The sequence below is a fragment of the Hippoglossus stenolepis genome, chromosome 1 (genome assembly GCF_022539355.2).
Source record: "Hippoglossus stenolepis isolate QCI-W04-F060 chromosome 1, HSTE1.2, whole genome shotgun sequence".
NCBI classification, from domain to species: Eukaryota; Metazoa; Chordata; class Actinopteri; order Pleuronectiformes; family Pleuronectidae; genus Hippoglossus; species Hippoglossus stenolepis.
Window position 1 is genome coordinate 536,744 of NC_061483.1, and position 24,770 is coordinate 561,513.

The following is a 24,770-nucleotide window of genomic DNA, read 5'->3' on the forward strand; positions in this document are numbered from 1 at the left end:
ATTCTAGTTTCTCCTGGTGTTTGATCTTTATTCTAGTTTCTCCTGGTGTTTGATCTTTATTCTTGTTTCTCCTGGTGACTGATCTTTATTCTAGTTTCTCCTGGTGTTTGATCTTTATTCTTATTTCTCCTGGTGACTGATCTTTATTCTAGTTTCTCCTGGTGTTTGATCTTTATTCTTGTTTCCTTGGTGACTGATCTTTATTCTTGTTTCTCCTGGTGACTGATCTTTATTCTTGTTTCTCCTGGTGATTGATCTTTATTCTAGTTTCTCCTGGTGTTTGATCTTTATTCTAGTTTCTCCTGGTGTTTGATCTTTATTCTATTTTCTCCTGGTGTTTGATCTTTATTCTAGTTTCTCCTGGTGTTTGATCTTTATTCTAGTTTCTCCTGGTGACTGATCTTTATTCTAGTTTCTCCTGGTGTTTGATCTTTATTCTAGTTTCTCCTGGTGACTGATCTTTATGCTAGTTTCTCCTGGTGATTGATCTTTATTCTAGTTTCTCCTGGTGTTTGATCTTTATTCTTATTTCTCCTGGTGACTGATCTTTATTCTAGTTTCTCCTGGTGTTTGATCTTTATTCTTGTTTCTCTTGGTGATTGATCTTTATTCTTGTTTCTCCTGGTGTTTGATCTTTATTCTAGTTTCTCCTGGTGTTTGATCTTTATTCTAGTTTCTCCTGGTGATTGATCTTTATTCTAGTTTCTCCTGGTGATTGATCTTTATTCTAGTTTCTCCTGGTGATTGATCTTTATTCTAGTTTCTCCTGGTGACTGATCTATATTCTAGTTTCTCCTGGTGTTTGATCTTTATTCGAGTTTCTCCTGGTGTTGATCTTTATTCTAGTTTCTCCTGGTGATGATCTTTATTCTAGTTTCTCCTGGGGACTGATCTCTGTTTCTTGCAGCTCAGACACATGATTGGTCTCCACAGTTTCCTGCTGGAACAGCTGATGTCCTGACTCTTCCCGCAGAGCAGCGCAGCCTCATAAGTGGATTTGATGGATTTAAGCTCCTGATTCCTCCTGCAGGAGGAAACTGAGGAGACACACGAAGCTGCAGCGGTTCGTCACAGTCCAGTAAATGTGCGTCAGGCGCTGGAGGAGCCGCACGAGGCTGTGCGTCTGGAGCTCGGAGCGCGCGGAGCGCACGGAGCGCACGGGGCTCGGAGCAGAGACTGACCGGCTCCGAGGAGCGTCTTCACGGGGAAACTCAGCCACACGTCCCCGGAGAGTCTCCAGGCTGCTGGACACGGCTCATAGATGAAAAACACACCGGAGAGAGACGCTCTTCTTCGGACAAGCAGCGCGTCAGTCCCCGCACCGGGGACCATGTCGGTCAACTCCTCGGACCTGAACCACACGGTGCCGGTGGCCACTCGTTATAACGTCCCCGCGCTCATCCTCGGTATCTTACTCATTGTGGTCATCACCGGGGGAAACGTGCTCGTGTGTCTGAGCGTGCACGTGGAGAAGGCGTTAAAAACCACCACCAACTATTTCATCGTCAGTTTAGCGGCTGCAGATCTGATGCTGGCGCTGATGGTTCTACCGCTGTTCGTCTACTCCGAGGTGAGAGATGGAGGTCAGAGGTCAGAGGGTCAGAGGTCAGAGAGTCTGAGGTCAGAGGGTCAGAGGGTCAGAGAGTCAGAGGTCAGAGGGTCATAGGTCAGAGGGTCTGAGGGTCTGAGGGTCTGAGGGTCTACGCTGGAGAGAGTGTGTGTGTCAGTGTGTGTGTGTGTGTGTGTGTGTGTGTGTGTGTGTGTGTGTGTGTGTGTGTGGAGCAGCTTCTACACTGAAGTTTTACGAAAACAGAGACAAGAGGAAACAAAGAGACACAAAACAACCACATGACTACAGAGATGCACAAAAACATCACGAAGACACAAAATAACAAAACTATCACAAAAAGATAAAAAGATACAGAGACACAAACAATCAAATACAAAACAACTACAAAAGACACAAAAGAAACAGAGTCGCATGAGATGCTAAATTCAAAAAGACCAGCAAACCAACAATGAAGGGAAACAATATGACAACAGTGTGACTGTGTTGTTTTGTGTTTCTTTGTGCATCTTGCTCATTTGTAGGAGGGTTGTGGGTCTATGCAAGAACATCTAACACACTAAACAAACACATTTTCAGATTATCTTGGGTAAAATTATAAATAGGATCAACATTTGGACTAATCTGGTCAGAGGCCAGTGGCAGAAACAATCGACCACGTCAGAAAGTAAAGAGGCCAAGCAGCTCTGAGCCGAGCTGTGTCTCTCACCTCTTCACTCAGGGCTCAAGACTCGGGCAGGGGGGATTCACACGGGGTTGTCAGCAGAGGCATCATCATAAATCACAATATTTCCAGTCAATATAAAGGTTTCAAAGGTGTAATATCTGTCTTATTAAAGTATTAGAGCCGTCTGAACACCTCCCTGCTGAGGCCTCCCTCCACTCCTCTTTAATCTGGTTACCTGGACCAGTTAATCTGCTGGTTTGTCCGTTGCCACTCGCTGGATTAAAAAAGCTTCCCTGGTTCTCTCGGAGGAAAAAGTCAGAAGAGGAGAAAGTGGAGAGAGTTTCTGAAGGAGGAATGTTTTTATCCTAACAGGAGCTGCAGTGGTGCAAGAGGATTACACACTGGAGATCTGGGCCAGCTAATGAGGGTGTGTGTGTCTGTGTGTGTCTGTGTGTGTGTGTGTGTGTAGTTTCAGGGTGGTGTTTGGACCTTGAACATGCTGATGTGTGACGGCCTGATGACCATGGATGTGTTGCTGTGCACAGCTTCCATATTCAACCTGTGTGCCATCAGTGTGGACAGGTATGTGTGTGTGTGTGTGTGTGTGTGTGTGTGTGTGTGTGTGTATGTGTGTGTGTCTGTCATTGTTTTTAAAAGTTGAAGCAAAAGACTGAAACTTTCTCATTTTGCATGAGACCATGAATCTCAATATAAAACATCTGTAGTTTATTATTCTTCTGTAAACACAAGTTCTTAATATAAGATATAAATCAGAACGAGTACTTTGAGTAAATGAACATTTCCTGCTTTAACATGTTTGTTTGCCCCCAAAAAATTCAGTTGTTCCTTGATTTCAGTAACTAAGCAACACTTGAACTTATTTCCTGGAATATAAACCGATAACACATCTTTGTGAAGTAACATCAGGAGTCAGTGTTCGACATGTTTTCATCAGCCTCAGCAGCAGCTCACAGATAAAGAGCCTGATGTTGGATGGTGGAGACCAAAACAGATATAAAAGAGAGGGAACACTGGGCTTAAAAACTCAATGAAACAGACATCACATGTTTGATTCCTAAGTGTGTCCAGTAGAAATACAAAGCTGTGGAGGGATAAACAGACATTTACTGCAGCCAATGAAATGTTCTGTACCACGTTAACTGTTGTTTTGTTCTGCAGGTTCATCGCTGTGTCCATCCCTCTGAATTATAACCGTAAGCATGTGGACCAGCGTCAGCTCGTCCTGCTGTCGGCCACGTGGCTGCTGGCCCTGGCCGTGGCCTCACCCGTCCTCTTCGGCATCAACAACGTGCCCGACCGCGACCCCAGCGAGTGCAAGCTGGAGGACAGCAACTATATTGTTTATTCCTCCGTCTGCTCCTTCTTCATCCCCTGCCCCATCATGCTCCTGCTCTACTTTGGTGTTTTCCGCGGGCTGCAGCACTGGGAGGAGGCTCGTAGAGCCAAACTACGCAGCAGCATCGAGGCCTGCAGGAAGCTGCAGCACGCCGCCGTCGCCACCGCCCTCCCCCCGCTGGCGGGCACCATCCCCGGGCCTCTGCCCATGCCTCTGCCCAGGATCATCGAGAGGGACTTGGCCCAGTCTCGGCTGGACGATTCAGACGACTGCAGAAAGCAGGAGATTCCTTATCCTCGGAAGTACAGAGAGAACTCGGTCCCCACGCTGACTTTCAGCCAACTGCAGCGGAGGAAGAAGAGAGCGAAGATCAACAGCAGGGAGAGGAAGGCCATGAGGGTGCTGCCTGTCGTAGTAGGTGAGTGAACCTGAGAGGACGTCGTCTGCAGCAGCAATAACTCAAATAACGTCCAAGGACCATTAATCCCTGAGATCTGCATCAGCCCGTGAAACCCATCTGGGTCAGGATCTAATGCAAAGTGGCCCTGAAACACAACAAGAGCTAAAGTGATCCACTCTGTGCACGAGAAGCCACAGCAACACAAACAACAAGTTCTTTCCTCAGTACAAAGTGTTTAATATGTTTCAGTTTGATGGTGAAACGTGGGACAGAAGAGCGCCCCCTGTTGTTTACAGCCTCATCTCCTCATGATTTCTACAAACACGTTTTCTTTAGTTCCTCTTGAATATTTGTGAGGAAACAGATCAGCTGCTGTTTCAAAAGTAACAATCGACTCATTCAGGGAGAAATTCCAGTGAAATTGTTCTGAGCAGCAGGTGAAGTGTTGAAGTGCTGAATATTTCAATAAGGTGAAAATCCACACTGCAGCAGTTGGGAGTAATTACACTGAAGTGTGTGTGTGTGTGTGTGTGTGTGTGTGTGTGTGTGTGTGTCATGTTTCATCTTCATTTTGTTTCCTGGTTTTTCTTTCACGTGTGAACGAGAGAGTTGTGGCGTCTGTGTGTTTACAGGTTAATGATTGTTTGTGTTGTGGCTCGTGTCACTCAGGATAACAGTCACTTCTGATTGGCCATCTTTCAACGAGCGGCGCCATTATAGCTTAAAGCCTTCAATCCAATTATTATGCAACAGACGATCTGAGCGTCTCATGTGAGTCTGCTCTGGCTTCTTCTCTGTTCTGAACAATAACACACAGCTACTTTCATTCTGTTGTTTCCGTCATCCGTGTTCAAACTGCAGCTGAGCAGAGGTTAGTAGATGTCTGACAGTAACTGGAGGTAAAACACAATAAGACCATTCAAACTAAAGGTTTCAGTAAAGCCCGAGTGCTGAGCACAAGCTGTCATCAGAGTCACGTGAGGCTGAACACTAAAACCAGCATGGTCCTGTGTTCACTGTGAACTGAGCTGTCGTCTGTTTCTTCTCTGGTGACAGAGGACGACTCACAGAACACACACCATTCTGTATATTTCACATGTTCAGTCTGAGCCGAGTGAGGCGTTAATATTCTGCTTCCTCACGTGGTTCCTCTACAGGTGCAGTCGTCATCTAAGTCTTTTCATTTGATTAATGATCGGACGATATCTCTGATCTTGAAATTCCTTGTTCACCCCTGAGCAGTGATCTCCTGCTGTCGCCTCCTGAAATTCTGCCTGAACTACATTTACAGAACAACCCAGTTGTCATGATCCGGCCTCAATGCATCTTATGAATATCAAGTGTGTCCCACTGACAGCAGAGCCGGGACACAGGACCTAACCCGTCTCCTGGAGTAAAAGGACACATCTCATCCTCTCTCAACACTAATAAATCATCAGCTCCAGGAGACGTCAGCCGAGACAAACGTCCTCAGTTTGATTCAGTGTTCACAGGTGATGAGGGAAATGAGAAGCGGTATGCTGGGCTATCAGCGTAGAGACGCTCTCACCAGTTTGTTCTGGAGGATTCGGTTTAGGCTGAGCTGTAAATCATCTTTTCACCCTGAGGTGAGACAGAGACGGAATTAGCTTCTGTCCTTGTGTTCACTTTATGCACAGCGTTCACAGAGGAGCATCATTTGGTTTGAGCCTCTGACTCTTCTCCTTCTCTCCTCACCATGAAAACAGATGGTTCTCTTGTGAGTGGCAGAGGAAGAGAAAGATTCCAAAAGACCGAGAGTGAAACTATCTGATGAACGTTCTTTGATGTGACGAGAGATCACAGACATGTAGACGGGTCAGGGTTAGGGTTAACCCCTCCACACTGACTACTCCACCATGTTTTCACCACAGCCCATAGTTTCTTTATTTCCTCTTTATGTAAAGGTGTTTTTCACCTGTAGACTACAAATGAAACTTGCACAGTTTAAAGGCACAAGCCTAAAGTCTCAAACTTGAAAAATAACTAGTTGTGTGATTGTACCCAGCAGCACATCTGTCAGCAGCTGGAGATGAAGCTGCAGCAACGACTGAGTTTAAACTGTTGGAGTAAAAGTGAATTTTGAATTGTAAGCTCTGAGAGTCTGAGTTCACAGTTAAAAAGCAGACGGCAGGTGCTGTAGGTTTATTTCTGGAGTGTTAACGAGGAGGGTAATTATACAGCTGCTTCACACTTTGGTGTGATGGATGATTCGGGCTCACAGCTCCACATGTTCCCTCTGGATTCAAACTAACTTTGACTGAAGAAAGTCCTGCTTCACATCTGCCTTTTGTAAATCTGGACCTTGATGAGCAGAGCTACATCAAAATGTACCTTTACAAACCTCATCTTAATTCTTTGAGACCTTTGACATTTCATATTATTTCCTTCACTAAGGACGTCTGACTGTCAGTTAGTTAGTTGGTTAGCAGGTTTATGCACAAACTACTGGTCAGATTACCATGAGACGTGTCAGGGAACTTGTCACATGTCACATGGCGGATTATTGAATTGAACTACCTACATTTCCCTTCTCATATGTTCATGCAGGTTGCTTCCTGTTCTGCTGGACGCCGTTCTTCGTCGTCCACACAACACGAGCTTTGTGTTTGACCTGCGCCATCCCGCCCGGTCTGATGAGCACCGTCACCTGGCTGGGCTACGTCAACAGTGCTCTCAACCCCATCATCTACACCATCTTCAACACCGAGTTCAAGAAATTCTTCAAGAAATGTTTCCGCAGCTGCTGCTGGCTGCAGCTTTCACTGAGGCGCTGAGATCAAGGAGGGAGACTGGATACGAGCAGACGTCAGGAACAGGAAGGTGTTCGGCTCAGATGATCTTGATGCAGCTTCCAGTTGAACCCATTGACTGTTGTGTGAGCGCTGCCAGGCTGCAGATGGAGGCCGGTCAATGAGGACGACTGATCTGACCACAGATGAACGTTCAGCCTGTTCTTCAGTGTTTGTAAAACGCTGCTCCTGGTGATGTGGGTCTGATTTCTGAGACTCTCTGTCCAAACCAAATGTTTGAGCAGGAAGCTGCTGACTCTTCTGTCTGAGAGGAGGAGATCATTGAGATCTGAGATCCAGTGAACGATGTGGATTCTAATCAAAGACTGAATGAGCTTCCGCAGGACGACTCTGAGCTGAAAGCTTCATCACGACCGACACACACATGTAGGAAGTCATGACACTGAAGCGGCTGCATGAAGGAAGTGAGGTCTTCCCCTGAAGTCAGAGATCTGAAGCATCACTTTACTTCCTGTGCGAGCTGCAGTCTGAGCGCTCTTCACGTTCTCTGCTCTCACAATCTGTCGTCATCTTTCTTGTTGTGTTCGCTTGGTCTGTGGCTTGTTTGAATATTTGATTCTGATTTACACTGAAGAACTTTGCATGACTACGTCCTGTCATCGTCATCGACAGGGGCGGAGTCTCCCAGTACCTGCTGTTTATTGGTTTAGAGACGAGGGCGTCTGACGTCAGCCCGGCTCGTGACCACATTACTAATGGTTCAAATTACAATGAAATATTTTGTCTACTCTCCTAATGTGCCACCACGGCTCATTTTGACATTCTTCTTCTATTGTTGCATTAATGTTGACGTGTTTTAATGTGTAAATAAAGTGAAGCCGGTTCCGTCTGATCCAGGAACAGCTCATCTGACCTGCTGCTGTTTCAGTCCACACGAGGCTGATGTGACATTTAAGTCAAACTATCTGTAGCTGTTAAAAATACTGAGAACATTCAACGGTCAAAACATTTTAAACTGGTCAGGAACACGTTTCTGTTCCATATTCAAAAGCTCAGTGTAAACACACTGACATCCAGACTTCACGGAAATGACAAACAGGGTTTTAATAAAAGTTTAACCAAAAATACAAAAGCAGGAAATGACCATTTTAATTCTGAAATGAGTATTATTATGAAAACATTTCTTTTTTTATGACTAAATACCAAATTATTTTAGGACAAAATCACAATTGTCATTTGAATGTATTTATACAATGTTGTGTGAAAACATTGTTAAAATGAGAGGCAGCAGCTGGAGAGAAGGTTGTTGTTCAAATGGAATCTTTGAGATGTAGATTTATTTGTGTCCTGCTCTTCAAGTTCAAACTCTTTTCTTGAGAAATAGTTTGAGGAATTCAGACTGGACAAAAACTTCCAATTGTCTTTTTAATTTAATTTCAGAACTTGAATACAACTTGAATAAACTCGATATGATTCCCGCTCAGATTGATAAAGAACATTAGAATAAACCTGCTCAACAGGACCACTGTGGCTTTTATTTAGAAAATCAGATTTGCTTTAAAATGTATGTATGATGTTAAATAGATTTTAGTGTGTGTTTGTACTTGTGACTGTGCCATGACCACGAATTCAGTGGAAGCCTTTCTAATAAAAGACGTCATCTTTCTACTGCTCAGCTCAGTTTCAGGTCATTTTGTAACAAACAGCCCGGAACCAGAACCAGAAGGGCAGAGAATCATCAGAGTCACAATGTTTATTTCATTTAACACCATGTTCTTCTGTTTTATTGAACAACTACCAGCTGCCTGCTCATGCATCAATTTAGTCATTTCAATCAGGCAGTTGGGTTTCAGTGCCTTAGGACCTCGTCCATAATGGAAGCACGTCGAGGGTAAGTATCCAAATATGTAATCTACTGGAAAAATACCAGAGTAGCGTGAATCATTGTGTAAGTGTGTTTGTATATTGGCCAAAATTACTAGATTTTTGAATTCATCTGCTTCAGAAGTTCAGTGCAGCTGTTGAACCTGGAAGTTCCAATAGTTTGAACTGGGTGGTTGATTGTTTCAAATAGATGTTCTGGGCTTTTACTATCCGTAATGACCTGAGGGGCCAGTAGGGGGCCTCAGAGTATGAAAACAGTCACACATTTTAAGAAATGTGTTATTGAAACGTCTCGTTTCGTGCTTCCTCTCCGTATGATGTCATCTCTCAGCCCCACCCAGCCGGTACCAGTCCAGCCCCCTGTCTCAAGGTAACATGACTGTGTGTGTGTAGAGGTGCAGGAGGGGGGGTGGAGAGCGAAGAGATGATTGATGGGCTGAACAGGGCTGAACAACACAACGATGATATATATATATATATATATATATATATATATATATATATATATATATATATATATATATATATATATATGAATACATGTTGAAGTGTTAAGCATCACATGGGCCCACAACCCCCCTACATTGTTCACATAATAGTACAAATATTGACAGTAGCTGCTTAGTGCAGGATTGAATGAGCAAAAGAAAGAGTTGGAAGAGGAGAGGAAACAAATGGAGGAGGAGAAAAAGAAGAAAAAAAAAAATAAACTGTGTATATGTATATATATGTGTGTGTATAAGTAAATATTAGGCAACATTTAGGAGTGCATGTTTATTTGAACTGAATTCATTACATTACATTTGACACTTTCACAATCAGAATCACAATCAGTGCATCAACCATGAGGAACAAACCAGAACAAGAATCACGTCGGTACATTAACTTCAAAAAGCCAAACTACAAAGTGCAACATGTAAGTGAAACTAACTTTGTATTATTTCCTGACTCTTGTTGAGGGTTAACAACAGTCCTACTGCTGAAAATAGTCCTCCCCCCCAAAAAAACATTATTATTATTAAAATTAAGCTATAATGTGTCTTCCAGTTAAAACCCTTGGTGTGGTGGTTCTGATCTTCCATATAAAGGCCAACACAAAGTCTGCAGCTGCACTTCTTATGAAGCATTTTGACACAACATTAAAACAAACTGGAGGCAGATAAATAAAAAACAATATTGTTCATCTTCACTGTGGGTTAGGGTTAGGGTACAACAGTTCTCTTCTTGTTACCAGTGTATCCCTCTGCCACCCAGTGCAGTTTCCCTGTACATATTTCTACATACTTTCCCCCCAGATTCATATCAGGTCACTGTGACCTTTGACCTTTGACCACTGAAACGTAATCACTTTATCTGAAGTGACAACTGATCCAAAGTTGTATTTACCTGTATTTACCTGTATTTACATGTATTTACCTGTATTTACATGTATTTACATGTATTTACCTGTATTTACCTGTATTTCAGTGACAGTTCAATGAGGAAATGTCTGTTTAACTGCAGCAGGTCATTATTCAAGTCTCCCTGACGTAAGCGCGACTTCTGTCAGAACGTGATCCAACAACAATGTGCACAGAAAGTCACGTGACTTTTACTTTTCGGTGTTGAGTGCAGGGATGAAAAGTGAAACCTGCAGCTTGATGAAGTGAAACGTTCTCACTCCTCTGTCTTTGTTGTCGCCTGCAGAAAAACGTACACACAGAAACAGGAGAGAGAATTTTAGTGTCGCCCGCTCAGCACATCTGTCAAAAACTCAGGCCTCGTTCAGACCTGGTCCTGAGAGATCCCAGTGATCCGCTCTGCACTCGTCTGTTCACACCTGAATGGGTCTCCTGAGATCATGTGATCACATCTCACTTCCTGCTCTACCCAACAAACACGAGCCACATTTCTGTGAATGTTTGAACGACCAAACTCAGGCGAGAGATCCGTGCAGGTATTTACAGGAGGAGTTTCTTTGCTTTGTTAGAGTTGGATAAGAAAAGTCACATCACTACAGTCAGCAGGCAGTTAGCTTAGCTTAGCATTAAGACAGGAAACAGGGGAAACACTGGCTCCGTCCAAAGGTGAAAAAACACCAACGAGATCCAATCAATATCAATAAAAGATGCTTTTCTATTAGAAATGATTCTCCTGAATATCTGTCTGTCTTCATTCATAATCTGTGCAGCTCCATGTTCTGTATGTCCTGATGGTATAAGAGCTGTGATTCCTCTTTAGCCGTGATGACGGTTTAAGACCAAATCTTTTGATTAAATGAATAAAGTCTGCAGAGTTAAATACGGTTGTTAACAAACCTCCTGAGCAGCAGCAGCAGCCATCACCTGGTCTAACTCCTGAGTCCAGCCCAGGGCGCCCACCAGGGCCTGCACGCCGCTCACCACGTCGCCCAGCTGAAGCACATCCTGGGGCCGGCGGCTCCACGCGAAGGGCCCCACCGGGTCCCTGTTGATGAGCAGGCGAGGGACGGAGCTGCGCACGGCCCCTGCCAGGCTGGCGAAGGGCTCCACCTGCAGGGCAAAGAGGGAACAATAAGGGATTTTCAACATTTACTTTGTAAATGACGTCGAAGGTTTTTTAAGGAATAATAAATGCATCTTGATGAAAAGAAAAAATCAGACATGTAAATGACAGACATTTATACGTCTGTGTGATTCAGTGCAGCTTGGTTGATGTGAGGAATGAGCTCCGAGGGACATTCTAGTGAATAACAACATGTATTTCGTTGTGTTTTCACTATAAAAATAAAATTGTCTTGCAGAAAAACAAACATACGGTTATTTGTCGTGTTCAGTTCATGATCACACTTTTAGCAACAAACCAAAAACCTACTGTTAAAAACATAAACATGAAAATATAAAGAAGTATCAGTCCTGTCAGTCCCACTTTGTTTGGATGCATGTTGACAGGGCATGACGTGGTTTGAGGCTGGTGGTGCTGGTGGTGCTGGTGGTGCTGGTGGTGCTGGTGGTACTGGTGGTACTGGTGGTGCTCACCTCCAGTGACGTGCCCATGATGATCAGCAGATCTGCCAGAGGAAAGTCTGTGAGGTACTTGAAGAAATGCCGTGGAAGCTCCTCTCCGAAAAACACGATGTCAGGCTTCACCACCCCTTTACAGGTGGGACACTTAGGGACAATCCCACTCATCACATCGGGCTGAAGAGACATAGAAAGATAAAAGATATAGAATGACTGTTGGCTGATTTTAATTTGACATCTTGTTGAGGCCTTTTATTGTGACCGACCTGAGGAGCATGAAGATAACGTGCAATAATGTCAGATGTTGCTCATCGACACAGATTTAATAAGATTTAGGAACTAAATCATTTTAACTCAGGAAAAATTGGAGCAAACACAAAAGTCTTTACATTTTTATCAGTCTAACGTCAGACGAGCCAAACACAGTGTCACATCTCGGGGGTGTGTTTCCAGTTTCAGGTGTGTTTTTTGTTTTGTTCAGATGACAGTGCCGAGCTCACTGGAATAAAAACACTTTTAAAACATAAAAACACACATAAACTAATGAATATTTGGTCTGAAGGCATCATTCAATTTCAAATCTGGGAGTTTGGGTTGAAACTCACTCGCAGATCATGGCCCTCATATTTTCTCAAGCAGACGGTGCAGGTGGCGGTGGCGAACGTACCGTGGGCCTCGACCAGCAGCTCAGGAGGAATCCCTGCCACTTGATACGCACACACAAGTTAGAGATCGTGAGCTCGGAGACAGTATCAACCGTGTGTAGTGGATTCGTAGATACATACATCTTTCCAGTCCGTCAATGTTCTGCGTGTACATCCTGAGAAGCTGCCCCTTCTTCTGAAGCAGGCGGACAAAGTGGTGGGTCAGGTTGGGCTGGTAGTTTCCTGGATACAACTCTTTGGCCAAGGCGAAGAAGGGATGAGGGTTTTGGTGGAAGAAGCCAATCTCGAATATGGCCTCCGCGTAGGGCAGGTCGTACTGCCGCAGGTTGTCATAGAGACCGCTGCCTGGAGACCTGTGAGGGAACGACAACACGCCGGATCTCCACAGTAGATTCATCGAGATACCACATGTGACAGGAGCAGGAAAACACATCAGAACTTGGTACCTGAAGTCAGGGATGCCACTCGGTGTACTAATCCCAGCGCCGGCCATCACCACCACCCTGTGGTGCTGCCGCTCTCTAATGTTTTTGGCGATGTCCTCCAGGGTCAGCTGCTCCGCCGCTGCTCCGCCGCCACGGGAAAGAAGTCCTCGAGCTCCATCGCACCAGGAGAAGTTGGTTTTTCTGTGAAGAAGCAGTAAAAGAAGGAAGGAGTTTCTTTTGTCTGCATCAACTTTACTTCATATGTTATCAATTCATTGATTAATGCTTTACACTTTAAAATGACAGAAAACAGGAAAGAATATCATCCACCAATTTTTGCCAGTGTCAACATCAACATCTGCAAATGTCTCCTCTCACTAACTATGATCATTTCACTCATGAATGCATCAGTGCTACGACTTTATTCTAAACGTGTCTCCGACCTGTGGAAGACTTCACTCTCATGTTTGTTGGGTTTTTATAATGAAAGTGACAATAAAGCTGATTCTGATTCAAACTGTTTGAATCGGACGGTGATATTTAACAAAGCAAAACTTTTCATTTGAGAAGCTGGAATCAGACCATGTTTGACACTTTGATTCAAATTAAAGGCTTCAACAATTCAGCATTTAACAATAATATTCCTGATTAATTAGCAATATGTGTTTTTATCAAAATAACTGAACACATTCTGTACATGTGATTTGAATTGTGATTGATTTTTAAACCTGTGGTTGAACATGAACCTGAATCCAGAGAGAAGTGAAGCACCTGAACTGAGCTGCTGCACCTGCAGCTGGACTCCCCCGACCACAACCTGCAAAACAACACAGCTGTGAGTGGGTCTGTGTGTGTGTGTGTGTGAGTGTGTGTGAGTGGGTCTCTGTGTGTGTACTCACCCTGTGCAGAGCAGAGTCTCCTACACACACACAGTCTGACCGTTGACATTAATGAGGAGTTGACCAGAGAAGAAGCCATAATACACAACTACGGGAAACAACACAACTACAGGAAACTACACAACTACAGTGACATGCCACATTCACACATTAAGTGCAGTTGATGTAACCTAAGCTAACTGTCGCTGATATGTCCGGTCGCTCGGTTGTTAGCCACCTAGCTGTGTCAGCTAAAGATCTCCTACATTTCCCATCAGCCCCCGCTCAGCGTGAAGGGGTCTGTCGCGTTCACGTCCACATTGAAATCACACTGACACGCGCAGTGAGAATACATATCATCATTGTTAACATCCGGTCTGGGCTCCTGAAAACAAACTCACAACGTCAACAAAAGCGTGACAACAAAACAAACCGCAGTAACTTCGTGAAGAAACCTCAGGCGCTGTAGCAGTTGTTCTTTGTCCCTTTCTGTGAGCAGACCGTGAACGCAGCAGCTCCAGTTCCCATCATTCATAGCGCCAGCAGCGGAGCAGACCCTCCTGGACGTTCGCTTCACATCACACGTTCGAGTCCCGGATCCGACCCGAGTTCTCCACCATGAAAGATGTCAGCGGGTTCCTCAAGCAGCAGCAGAGCCGCAGCTCCACCCCGGAGATGGCGGCGGAGTGGCACCGCCTGGAGGAGCTCCACAACAAGCGGTGAGCACAGCGGCTAACTCCGCTAGCGCCAGGCTAGCTGACGTTAGCTCACCCATTCATTGGTAATGCTCGCTGAGTCATGAGCTAACAGCTAACCTGAAGCTAACAGCTAACCTGAAGCTAACACTGAGGCTGAAGCTAACAGCTAACCTGCAGCTAACAGTAAACCAGAAGCTAACTCACGAGCTGTGTTATTAACATCTTATGATCCATCACGTCACGTGTTAAAGCTTTGATCCAGTGGTCAGATGTGTTTGATCTCAGCGGGTTGTTAGCTTCCTCACATCAACACCTCCTGCTAACTTCAAGCTGTTTGAAACGTTTACAAAGCAAAACAAGTTCACACTCCTGGTGTGTGGAACACGAGGCTGAACAACAGAGTGTGAAACATGTCTGTATCTTCTCTATATGCTCATTATTATATATAATCTATAATGTAATGAAGTAGTCCTTAACTCTTAAATGTTTATATTGCAGCACAAATCACGAACATGTCATGTGATCATATCCAGGTCAATGAACATCTGTACGATCTGGACCTGTCATGAGTTACATTAGACTGGTAAACACCACCAGGCGTTTCTATTTGATTCATTTAGTAATGTGCATATTCATGGGAAATGCATGATGAAAATCAAATGAATAGTTAATTAGTTGCCATCATAGAATGAACAGCCAACAAACAATAAGATGAATTAATAATAAATAACAAGCAAACTAAAGAAGAGTAGAAAAGTCTTAAAGCCTAAAATTCACTTTCCTGAAAAGGCCGTAGGTTCGAAGTACCTGTTCATTACTTCATGGGGAAATGTTTGTGTGATGTCACAGCTGTAGTCATCCAGGTGTGATGTCACAGCTGTAGTCATCCAGGTGTGATGTCACAGCTGTAGTCATCCAGGTGTGATGTCACAGCTGTAGTCATGCAGTGTATCCAGGTGTGATGTCACAGCTGTAGTCATGCAGTGTATCCAGGTGTGATGTCACAGCTGTAGTCATGCAGTGTATCCAGATGTGATGTCACAGCTGTAGTCATGCAGTGTATCCAGGTGTGATGTCACAGCTGTAGTCATGCAGTGTATGCAGGTGTGATGTCACAGCTGTAGTCATGCAGGTGTGATGTCACAGCTGTAGTCATGCAGTGTATCCAGGTGTGATGTCACAGCTGTAGTCATGCAGGTGTGATGTCACAGCTGTAGTCATGCAGTGTATCCAGGTGTGATGTCACAGCTGTAGTCATGCAGGTGTGATGTCACAGCTGTAGTCATGCAGTGTATCCAGGTGTGATGTCACAGCTGTAGTCATGCAGGTGTGATGTCACAGCTGTAGTCATGCAGTGTATCCACGTGTGATGTCACAGCTGTAGTCATGCAGGTGTGATGTCACAGCTGTAGTCATGCAGTGTATCCAGATGTGATGTCACAGCTGTAGTCATGCAGTGTATCCAGGTGTGATGTCACAGCTGTAGTCATGCAGTGTATCCAGATGTGATGTCACAGCTGTAGTCATGCAGTGTATCCAGATGTGGTGACTGACGATGTGTCTTTCCTGACAGACTGTGGCATCAGCTGACTCTGAAGCTGACGGACTTCGTGAAGGATCCCTGCTTCAAGTCAGGAGATGGCCTCATTCCGGTAACTGCAGCAGCTCTAAAACTTACACCACAGATTTGATTTATATGTTTGTTTCCACAGAGTTGAAACATGTCGTCTCTTGTCTGTAATAATATATAAATGACTCATGAAGTGGTTGATCATTTATTCTATCACTGCAGCTTTTATATCTCGTGTTGATAAACTGATTGTTCTTGCTTCTATGGTTTTATTTACAAAAGACAAAGTTTTACTGGTGGAAAAAGTTTACTTGAAATGTATTTGAAATATCTACTAATACAGACATTTCAAAAGGTTAAGGAAAGTCTTTAAAAACAAGGTGAACATTTATATATTTTCTTTGATCTGAAAGTGTATTTTCTTCTTACAGCTTTATGAAAATTTCATCAGTGACTTCGAACACAGGTGACGTCAAATTGCTGGACCCGCAGAACAATTACTGTTCATATCTACTGTTGGTTTGATGCTAATTTATTTGACCTTCTTCATGAACAGAATCAATCCTCTGTCCCTTGTGGAGATTATTCTGTATGTTACCAGACAGATGACAGGTAATCACAACACGACAGAGTCAAGGCAATCTCTCTGCAGAATTTCTACCTTTTTGTTGAGTGTTTAAGAAAATGCTTTTTGTTCTCAGATCCTAAAGATGCCATCACTTTTCTCGAGAAGACCAAGGAAAAGGTAAGATGACGACAGTTTTGAATAATAAATTCTGTGAGCAAAAAGTGAACACGTGTGTTTTAGGTGAAAAGCAACGACGAAGCCACTATTCTCTGCAAGACGTCTATTGGCAAACTGAAACTGGAGATCAACGATCTTCCTGCCACAAAGGTAAGAGCTCCTAGAATCTCCTCTCTCTTCTACAAGCTGCTGACACACAACCAGCCTCACACCTCTTTCAGCTGGAACACTACATCCTCCTCACATGGGAGGTGTCGTCAGGACACAGTGACAGAAGCACTGTCTTGTAACTTCTGTCTCTGCTGTAGGTCTTTTAAATAAAGATATACAAGTTTTGACGTCCTGATGAAACAATGAACACGATGTATTTCGTCTTTATCCTCCAGAAAATCATTGAAGAGGTCGAGGAAAAGTTGAATAACTTGCCCGGGGTGACGTCCGTCCACGGCCGGTTTTACGACCTCTCCAGCAAGTATTATCGCATCATTGGGAACCACGCCTCCTACTACAAGGACGCCCTGCGCTACCTCGGATGTGTGGACATTAAAGACCTCCCAGGTGAGCGGAGGCATGATGGGAAACCATTTGGCCTTGATTTCTCGAAACGCAGTTTGTCAAGTCCCATCAGCAGCTTAACGACTTGTATGTTATTGATTCCACAGAAACGGAGAAGCAGGAGAGGGCCTTCACGCTCGGACTGGCAGGACTCTTGGGAGAAGGAGTTTATAACTTTGGCGAGCTGGTGGGTTTCTCTCTATAAACACACGTTTCTCCTCCACGATGTTTTATTGTCTTCCAGCTGAAGCTCGGTGTGCTAACCAGGTTTGACATGTCTCTGCAGCTGATGCATCCTGTCCTGGAGTCTCTGAGGAACACTGACAAACAGTGGCTCATTGACACACTTTATGCCTTCAATGGAGGCAACGTGGAGAAATTCCAGGGCTTCAAATCTGCCTGGGGCCAACAGGTAACAAACGGGGGGGGGCTCACAGTTTCAGAATTGTTCTTGGATGTCTATTTTATCAAATGTTTTTTCCCTGGTTTATATTGTTCTTTTAAATGACAATGCTCGTCCCTGGTAAATGACATAGTAAGAGAATAAAGATAGATGTGATGTACATGTAGAACAAACTAAGATTAGCACACAGGATATGTTTAACTGGGATGAAATGTTTGTTGTACAGTGAGATGATCAGATCTCAGTTACTGCTTGTTTACTGTTTGGATCAGTCGTGACTCCAATCAAAGTTTTAACAGCACGACTTTAAATCCTCTAAACGGTGAATGACTAGAAATGATGTTTTATTTACCTGTCACCTCCTTTAGTGTCTTTCATCATCTGGTCACAGCCTCAGGTCGATAGTTTGATTTTAGCTTCAGACACAAAAAAGAGATGAAATGTACCTTTAATTAAACTTTGTAGAGGAAACTCTCAAATGAAACAGCAGCACAAGGAAGTAGGAGCACTGGACAGATGTAGTAGTACTATGAGTAGAAATACTATATACAGTGGTTTTATATTCTCTATATAAAAGGCAGTGCAATAACTATGTTGAGGATGACTCAGGTTTCTGTAAATTAGCTGGAATTTAAAACATGGAGGGAAATAAGTATTTGTTCAGTGAGACAAAGAATGAGAAGAGGTTAAATCAGGTTGAACACAAATACAGAGCCAGCAGACGTTTTTCTTTAATTTAAATATAACTGATGTTTCTGGTGTATTTTTCTCTCTTGGTCGCAGCCCGACCTCGCAGCACATGAAGCTAAACTGATGCAGAAGATCCAGCTGCTCTGTGTCATGGAGGTGAACTCACACTCTCACACTCACACACTCACACACTCTACACACACACTCACACACACTCACACTCTACACTCACTCACACACACACACACACACACACACTCACACACACACTCACTCACTCACTCACACACACTCACTCACACACACTCACACTCACACACACACTCACACTCTCAACTCACTCACACTCTCACACTCTACACTCACTCACACACACACACACACTCACACACACACTCACTCACTCACTCACTCACTCACTCACTCACACACTCACTCACTCACTCACACACACACACACACACACACACACACACACACACACACACACACACACACTCTACACTCATACTCTTAACAGTTTTATACTGGCTATGATCTGCTGTAATATTCCAGAGGTAAACTGAGTCCTCACTGCAGTGTGATGGTTGTATGTGTTGTCAGTCACCTGTAGATATCTACCTGCCTCATATCCACTCACACTGCTCTGGTGTTAAACAGGCAGCAGACGAGGCCTGTGTCTGATCACACTGCCACCTTGTGTCTGAAAGGTTTATCTGTTGGTATTTTAGGACTCGTGTTTTTCTTCATGTATGATTCAGCGTTTTCTCACAGAATTCAAGAGTGAATTCCTGTGATCACACGAGCAGCAGGATGTTGTCATACACACAGAAATCGACAGGTGTGATTCTGAAGTTTCTCCTCCTGCCGACCACATGTAAAAGAATTGGAATCTATCTGAATGTGTGGAGAGTTAAATTACATCATGGCGGCTGCTCGAGGTCGTTCATGTGATTTATGAAATGTGAAACTTCCGTCGACCAATTTCAAACGGTTTCAACAGAGTTGAACCGTTGAGACAGAAAAGTCCCAAACGGAGGAAGCTGCTGTTTAAGCTCAGCTGTCAATCATAACATCTTTGTTTTTACATCATATGATCTACTTCATTCAAACCAAACTTTATCAAACACATGACCTTTGCTCTTTGATTTTTCACAGCTGCTAAGACGCCAGGTTCTGATCAGGATTTCTGTGGAATCTCAAAGTCAATAAGACTAATAATCTAAATTTGAAGACTTGAAAAGTCTTAAATATGTTAAAACGTGATGAAGTGTGTTTAAGTAGTTTAAATTATTTCAACGTTAATGTAACGATTCTTTGTTTTGTGGCCTTTACACTTTGTCACGTCTGTGTGTTTCTCAGTGACTCAGATATTAACGCGCTGTAATAAAACTAGGAAACCAGAAGTGCTGAGTGATGTCACAGCTGATCTGCGTTCACGCAGCTTGTTGTGGTGAAGACTGAAGAAACCCACGGTCTCTGTGTTTGATGTTTCCAGCTTTATTCTCAGCTGCTTCTCTTTATCTTCAGTTATGACGACGTGTCGGTGATTCTGGGAATTTATCAATCAATCAAATTTTATTTGTATAGCCCATATTCACAAATCACAATTTGTCTCATAGGGCTTTAACAAGGTGAGACATCTGCCGCCCTTTAATATCCTTCATGTCATAGATCGTAAATTTCATTCATTATAGTCTTAAAGTTTTAAATTTTACTTGTTGAAACCTGCAGGAACCCTGTATGACCTATACTGCAGCCAGCCACCAGGGGGAATATGACTCTGTAATAACCCATGTGAATTATCAATAGGCCACAAACACACAAACACACAAACAAACAAACAAACAAACAAACACTTGTCCGAGGTCCAACGAACCAAACCTGCAGTTTCTTCAGAACGTGTGTGATGTTCTCGTCGTCTCGTTCTGTATCAGAAGAACGTGTCCGTTTCTCTGAAGGTTTAAACACAAGGATCTGAAATCACTGACCTCGTCTCCTCCTTCCAGATGACCTTCACTCGTCCTGCAAACCACAGACAGCTGACCTTCACAGAGATCGCTCAGAGCGCCAAGATCCCCGTTAATGAGGTCAGTCGAGGACGAGTTTAAGTCACGTGGTTTCCTCAGGTTGAACTTGAGATGCTCATTTGTTTGTTGAAGCGCTTCAGGTTTGTCAGCGTGAGGATGTAAAGCTGTGTGCGTCCTGCAGGTGGAGCTGCTGGTGATGAAGGCTCTGTCTGTGGGGCTGATTAAAGGGAACATCGATGAGGTGGACCAGAAGGTGCAGATGACCTGGGTGCAGCCCCGAGTCCTGGACCTGCCGCAGGTTAGTGCACCTTGAGTTGTTGTTCTGGTACAGATGAATCCCCCCAGCGCCCTCTAGGGGTCTCAGGTGGCGCTGCAGGCGACCTCAACGCTTTGCTTCGAGCTTCGTTCTCACTCGATTGGTGGGTGTGTCAGAGGTGTCGGCCAATCAGCAGCGACATGTAAACCTGACAGCGACTCACTGGGTTGTAAAGTTCTCCGATGTTTAGCAGCTTTTCCAGGTGAAAACAGTGAAACTAGCATGAGTTAGTTCTTTAGTCTTGGTAAACTTGGATGAAAGCTGCTGATTGTTGAGCTTCTGGCTGCAGGTGGAGCTCTCAGCTGCTGTTTGTGCTTTCAGATTAAAGGTATGAAGGAGCGGTTGGACTTCTGGTGCGGGGACGTGAAGAACATGGCCATGTTGGTGGAGCAGCAGGCCCACGACATCCTCACCTGAACAGCTTCCGTCCCAGTGGAAACCTCAAGCTTCTGTTTTCTATCGTTTTTCTTTCTTCTGTTTCTGTTCATTACCAACTTGTAAATGACACTTTGGTATTTTACTAATAAACAACGGGTTGTATCCTCTTCACCACATGGACTGAAAATATTGTCTAGAAAAGTAATAAAATAAGTCATCAGTGCCAGTTTTTAGCTTAATATACATTATTTCTTTTATTTCTTCAAAGGTGACACTTGTTTGATTTATTATAGTTTTATCACCTGAATGTTAAGAGTCTTCACTGCAGCACAACTTGAAAGCATGTTTCTTAATGTTCCTCTTCATTAATCTGATCCCATCATTGCATATTCACAATTTACATGTTGAACATTATGTTACACTTATAAACTATAAGAATATATAAAGAGATTCTATAAGAATCCGACAGAGAAGCAAAGTGACTGAGAAACAGTTTGAGAAGAGTCAAGTTTCTGTGACTTCACATTAAACACAAACACTTTAACAACATGAAGCTACAGATCGTTGATCCTCAGCTCGTCACTGTTCCACGAGTTAACAGGAGGAAACCATTTCCACATTTATGGAGTTTTTAAGAAAATGCTGCACAAGTAATTTTCTGTTCATGTTGATTGTCTGAAAATAGTGAGAACAATTCCTGCTATACTTTCCCACATAATTGTTTTTAATCAAGTTGCTGCTTGAAATCTCAAAATTATTAATTTTACGATCACAGAAGTCAAACGAAAAACGTCAGCAGAGAATCTGGGTCAGTTTTACTTTGAGAGAAAGTGAATCTGAGTGTCGTGAACTTTCTGAAACATCAGCGTCTCCTGGACTCGTTCATCCAAATAAACACAAGCACCGATGTTTTAATATTAATAAATTCATTCATTTATTTTGTGAGGATTTAAACTCTTAATAAATCTGAGCAGTCATCAAGTGTAAACCATGACAATCTGATTAGAGTCGTCACACCAGGGTTATTTCTTGTTACCAGTAGGTGGCGCTGTCACTTCACCTGAAGACTTATCAAACATCAAGATGAGTGAAACATCTAAATCTGTCATCCAGACATTTACCTTCATGATTTCATCTCTTAATCACGTTTGTCTCCACATGAAAACTTAGAATCAAAATAATTAAACTGATGATTCTCAGAAAGTAATTTACATAATAGTAGAAAAAGGTCTGACTTGTTTTAAGAGACGAGTTCTGTTCATATTCAGGTCGATCATTTAACTTTAATGACAGTGAAATGTTTTCATGCTTTTCATGTTTAAAGTTCAGGATCACGTTCCTCAGACTGTCCATCGCTGCTGCTCCTCTTTTCAGCCTCTGTCTCTAACACTGCTTCAGTAAGACCCCCCCCTTCTGATAAGGTCTGCTGTGATTGGTCAACAGCTTCCTGTAGTGTAGGAAACGTCGGCCTCAGTGTGATAAGAACGACCTAAAATAACAGAAAGCAACTTTGATCAACTTTTATTTAACATTTACTTAGATTTTTGTTAATTTGGTCCACGTGATAACATGGAGGAGAGTTTGCGATCTGCAGCCAGACACCAGGTGGCGATGGAGAGGATTTGGCTTCACTTTAGGGAGCCGTCATGAATTTATCACGTTTCAACGTCTGATGTTTTTTCTTTAAATCTACAAACGACTCATTTAAATATAAAATTTATATTTGTGTCTATTTTTTATAGTTTGGAGCTAATTCTGTGTCTCTGTGGACGTTTTGTGTTTCTTTGCCGTATTTAACACTTTTTTACTCTTTTAAGTGTCTGTCTTCATTGTGTTGCCATATCTTTTAGCGAGTGTGTGGACGAAGCAACATGAGGAAACACAAATGTTCCACTTGCACAAGTGAATATGATTAAAACGAACATGATCACAGCAAGAAAAACACGAACAACAGAAAACCCTTCCTGTGGTTGTGTTTTCATGGTCAGTGAAGTGTTGCACTTAGAGTCGCTCCCTCTCTTTACTGGTAATCGTCTCCACTAAGTATCTGCTTAGTCTCCACTAATTGGACCAGTTAGCAGAGACTTAAGAACAAGCAGGTGAATGTCATGTTGCTTAAACCCCAACAGTTCCTTTGGTTGTTAGGTTGAATCCTCAGACGATCGCATGTAACATGAAGAGTTTAAACAGATTTTATTTTCACATTGTGCTTCAGAGTCCTTTAAAAACCTCAAAGCGATGTTTTCTGCCTCATTTGTGTCGTTTTCAGATTCTTTGTCGGTGACTGAAAAGAACTTTGTGTTTGTTCTTGTGCTTCAGTGAACACACGGGTCACGTTCACGCTGCGTCTGCGAGGAACAGAAACATTCTACATCCTGTTTGGGAGATGTTGCTCCGAGATGAATGAATGTGTGTCGTCGTCTCAGAATCAAATTCAATCACATGTTGTTTGTCTCATAGATGTTAACAAGGAGCAACTTCCTCTGTTCTTAACTCAACGTGAGTAAGAACATCACAAACAAGTTATTACAGGTTTAGTTCCGTCAACATTTAGTTTTTCACCAACTCAAAACCCCACGTTCATCTGAACTGTTTTGTTTGTGTAACAGGTTTATTTTATTCTATTTTATGAACCGTACCTAATAAAGTGACACTGTGACAGTTTGTGTTTGAGTGATGATGGTGCTGACGAGTTCTTTCTGCTTTTATCAGCACGTGTGTGTACGACTCCCGGCTGACTCACAAACATCTGTCAGGTGAATCCGCAAGATGCAATATGCACATGAACAGTAGGGGCAGTGTTGTCACTCACGATCTACGATGACGATCCTCTTTGAGTAACGACAGGAAAACGTCCTCCAGGTTCATCGGGTTTTCTTTACGCTGTAAACGTTCGATACTGTCGGAGTTCTGGTGCGCCCTCTAGTGGAACACTGCAGTAACACGGGTAGTACAGTGTTACTCTCTCGATGCTTTAACTTCTTCATTCACTTTGATTATAAGAACATCTTGTGTGTTTTGTGTTCACAGATTGTTTTTCAAAATATCATCACATATAAAAGCTGCTTCTGTGTGTAAGTGTGTCTGTTTGTTTGTCTGTGTGTGTGTGTGTGTGTGTGTCTGTGTGTGTGTCTGTCTGTGTGTGTCTGTGTGTGTGTGTGTGTTGTCATTGAACCTTCAGATGAATTGAGTCAGTTTGTGTTTCTCACTCTTCCACTACAGAAACAGTGATTTCATGTTTCCACTCCTTCCTTCAAACCAAATCTCTAAACGCTGCAGATTCATCTCGTGTCGTCGTCAGCGTCCGAACCCACAGATGTTCAGTTCCCTGACAGATCGAGTTCCAATAGCAGGCTGCTGCTGTTATTGATCAGATATGAGGCGTCTGTGTTGGTGATGAAGCTCCCTCACTGATAATTACTCGTAGGTTCGTGGTCGTTGTGCTGTTGAAAAGGTCGTTGTGGGTCCGTGGTCGTCGCTCGCTCCACTGGTTGTGTTCATGTGAAACAACAGAGAAAAAGAGCCGAGTGAAGCTGAGGGTTGAGTGACAGCGGATCGATGAGCTCACAAACCTCCAGTTTTCAGGAGGACGACTGCTGACGACCACTTTTCATTCTGGGAGGAGAGAGAGAGAGAAATGAGGCTGGATAATTAGGAAGAGGAGGATGAATCCCCGAAGGGACGGAGAGCAGGGAGATGTGTACATGCAGCTATTAGCTCCATCCCTCCGTCTCTATCTCTTTAAGAGCTCAGAGAAGGAGTGTGCGTTCAGAGAGTGTGTGTGTGTGTG

The 24,770-nt window shown here is 43.4% G+C and overlaps 4 protein-coding genes across 8 annotated transcripts in view; 3 read left to right on the forward strand and 1 right to left on the reverse strand.

Moving 5' to 3' along the window:
* Positions 1-1,032: 1,032 nt before the first annotated feature.
* On the forward strand, positions 1,033-8,437 carry drd4b (dopamine receptor D4b). Its single transcript, XM_035156178.2, has 4 exons — positions 1,033-1,570; positions 2,704-2,816; positions 3,414-4,009; positions 6,560-8,437. The coding sequence occupies exons 1-4, from the start codon at positions 1,262-1,264 to the stop codon at positions 6,784-6,786; spliced, it is 1,245 nt and encodes a 414-aa protein (XP_035012069.1). The 5' UTR covers positions 1,033-1,261; the 3' UTR covers positions 6,787-8,437.
* A 968-nt stretch (positions 8,438-9,405) lies between these two features.
* sirt3 (sirtuin 3) lies at positions 9,406-13,786 on the reverse strand. 5 transcript variants are annotated; one of them, XM_035155719.2, is made up of 8 exons: positions 13,617-13,786; positions 13,489-13,534; positions 12,739-12,918; positions 12,413-12,645; positions 12,233-12,333; positions 11,643-11,804; positions 10,944-11,156; positions 9,406-10,326 (listed from the first exon to the last, which is right to left on the reverse strand). In XM_035155719.2, the coding sequence occupies exons 1-8, from the start codon at positions 13,693-13,695 to the stop codon at positions 10,303-10,305; spliced, it is 1,038 nt and encodes a 345-aa protein (XP_035011610.1). In that variant the 5' UTR covers positions 13,696-13,786; the 3' UTR covers positions 9,406-10,302. The 5 variants fall into 5 exon arrangements, with proteins under 5 accessions (XP_035011610.1, XP_035011609.1, XP_035011612.1 ...); XM_035155718.2 differs by having other exon boundaries at positions 12,413-12,918; XM_035155721.2 differs by having other exon boundaries at positions 12,413-12,918; positions 13,464-13,534; positions 13,617-13,689.
* Positions 13,787-14,178: 392 nt separating this feature from the next.
* psmd13 (proteasome 26S subunit, non-ATPase 13) lies at positions 14,179-21,154 on the forward strand. Its single transcript, XM_035155717.2, has 13 exons — positions 14,179-14,314; positions 15,867-15,945; positions 16,295-16,329; positions 16,420-16,475; positions 16,565-16,608; positions 16,672-16,758; positions 16,995-17,166; positions 17,271-17,350; positions 17,450-17,575; positions 18,350-18,412; positions 20,266-20,346; positions 20,468-20,584; positions 20,924-21,154. The coding sequence occupies exons 1-13, from the start codon at positions 14,214-14,216 to the stop codon at positions 21,017-21,019; spliced, it is 1,137 nt and encodes a 378-aa protein (XP_035011608.1). The 5' UTR covers positions 14,179-14,213; the 3' UTR covers positions 21,020-21,154.
* Positions 21,155-24,468: 3,314 nt separating this feature from the next.
* The window catches only part of jph3a (junctophilin 3a), a 13,403-nt gene continuing 13,101 nt past the window's right edge, over positions 24,469-24,770 (forward strand). Inside the window, exon 1 of the mRNA XM_035157293.2 lies at positions 24,469-24,770. This exon is cut by the window's right edge and continues 1,320 nt beyond it. The gene's annotated coding sequence lies outside the window, so the exon portion shown is untranslated.

Bases quoted from the DNA above. Each gene is read 5' to 3' on its own strand.
- drd4b (XM_035156178.2), top strand. From the start codon at position 1,262: ATGAAAAACACACCGGAGAGAGACGCTCTTCTTCGGACAAGCAGCGCG. The intron at 1,571-2,703 runs GTGAGAGATGGA...GTGTGTGTGTAG, and splicing joins CGCTGTTCGTCTACTCCGAG to TTTCAGGGTGGTGTTTGGAC. The intron at 2,817-3,413 runs GTATGTGTGTGT...TTTGTTCTGCAG, and splicing joins TGTGCCATCAGTGTGGACAG to GTTCATCGCTGTGTCCATCC.
- sirt3 (XM_035155718.2), bottom strand. From the start codon at position 13,695: ATGGCTTCTTCTCTGGTCAACTCCTCATTAATGTCAACGGTCAGACTG. The intron at 12,919-13,488 runs GTGCTTCACTTC...GCTTCTTCACAG, and splicing joins GGTGCAGCAGCTCAGTTCAG to AAAAACCAACTTCTCCTGGT. The intron at 10,327-10,943 runs GTTTGTTAACAA...GTTTTTCTGCAG, and splicing joins CTGCTGCTGCTGCTCAGGAG to GCGACAACAAAGACAGAGGA.
- psmd13 (XM_035155717.2), top strand. From the start codon at position 14,214: ATGAAAGATGTCAGCGGGTTCCTCAAGCAGCAGCAGAGCCGCAGCTCC. The intron at 16,330-16,419 runs GTGACGTCAAAT...CTTCATGAACAG, and splicing joins ATCAGTGACTTCGAACACAG to AATCAATCCTCTGTCCCTTG. The intron at 18,413-20,265 runs GTGAACTCACAC...TCCTCCTTCCAG, and splicing joins AGCTGCTCTGTGTCATGGAG to ATGACCTTCACTCGTCCTGC.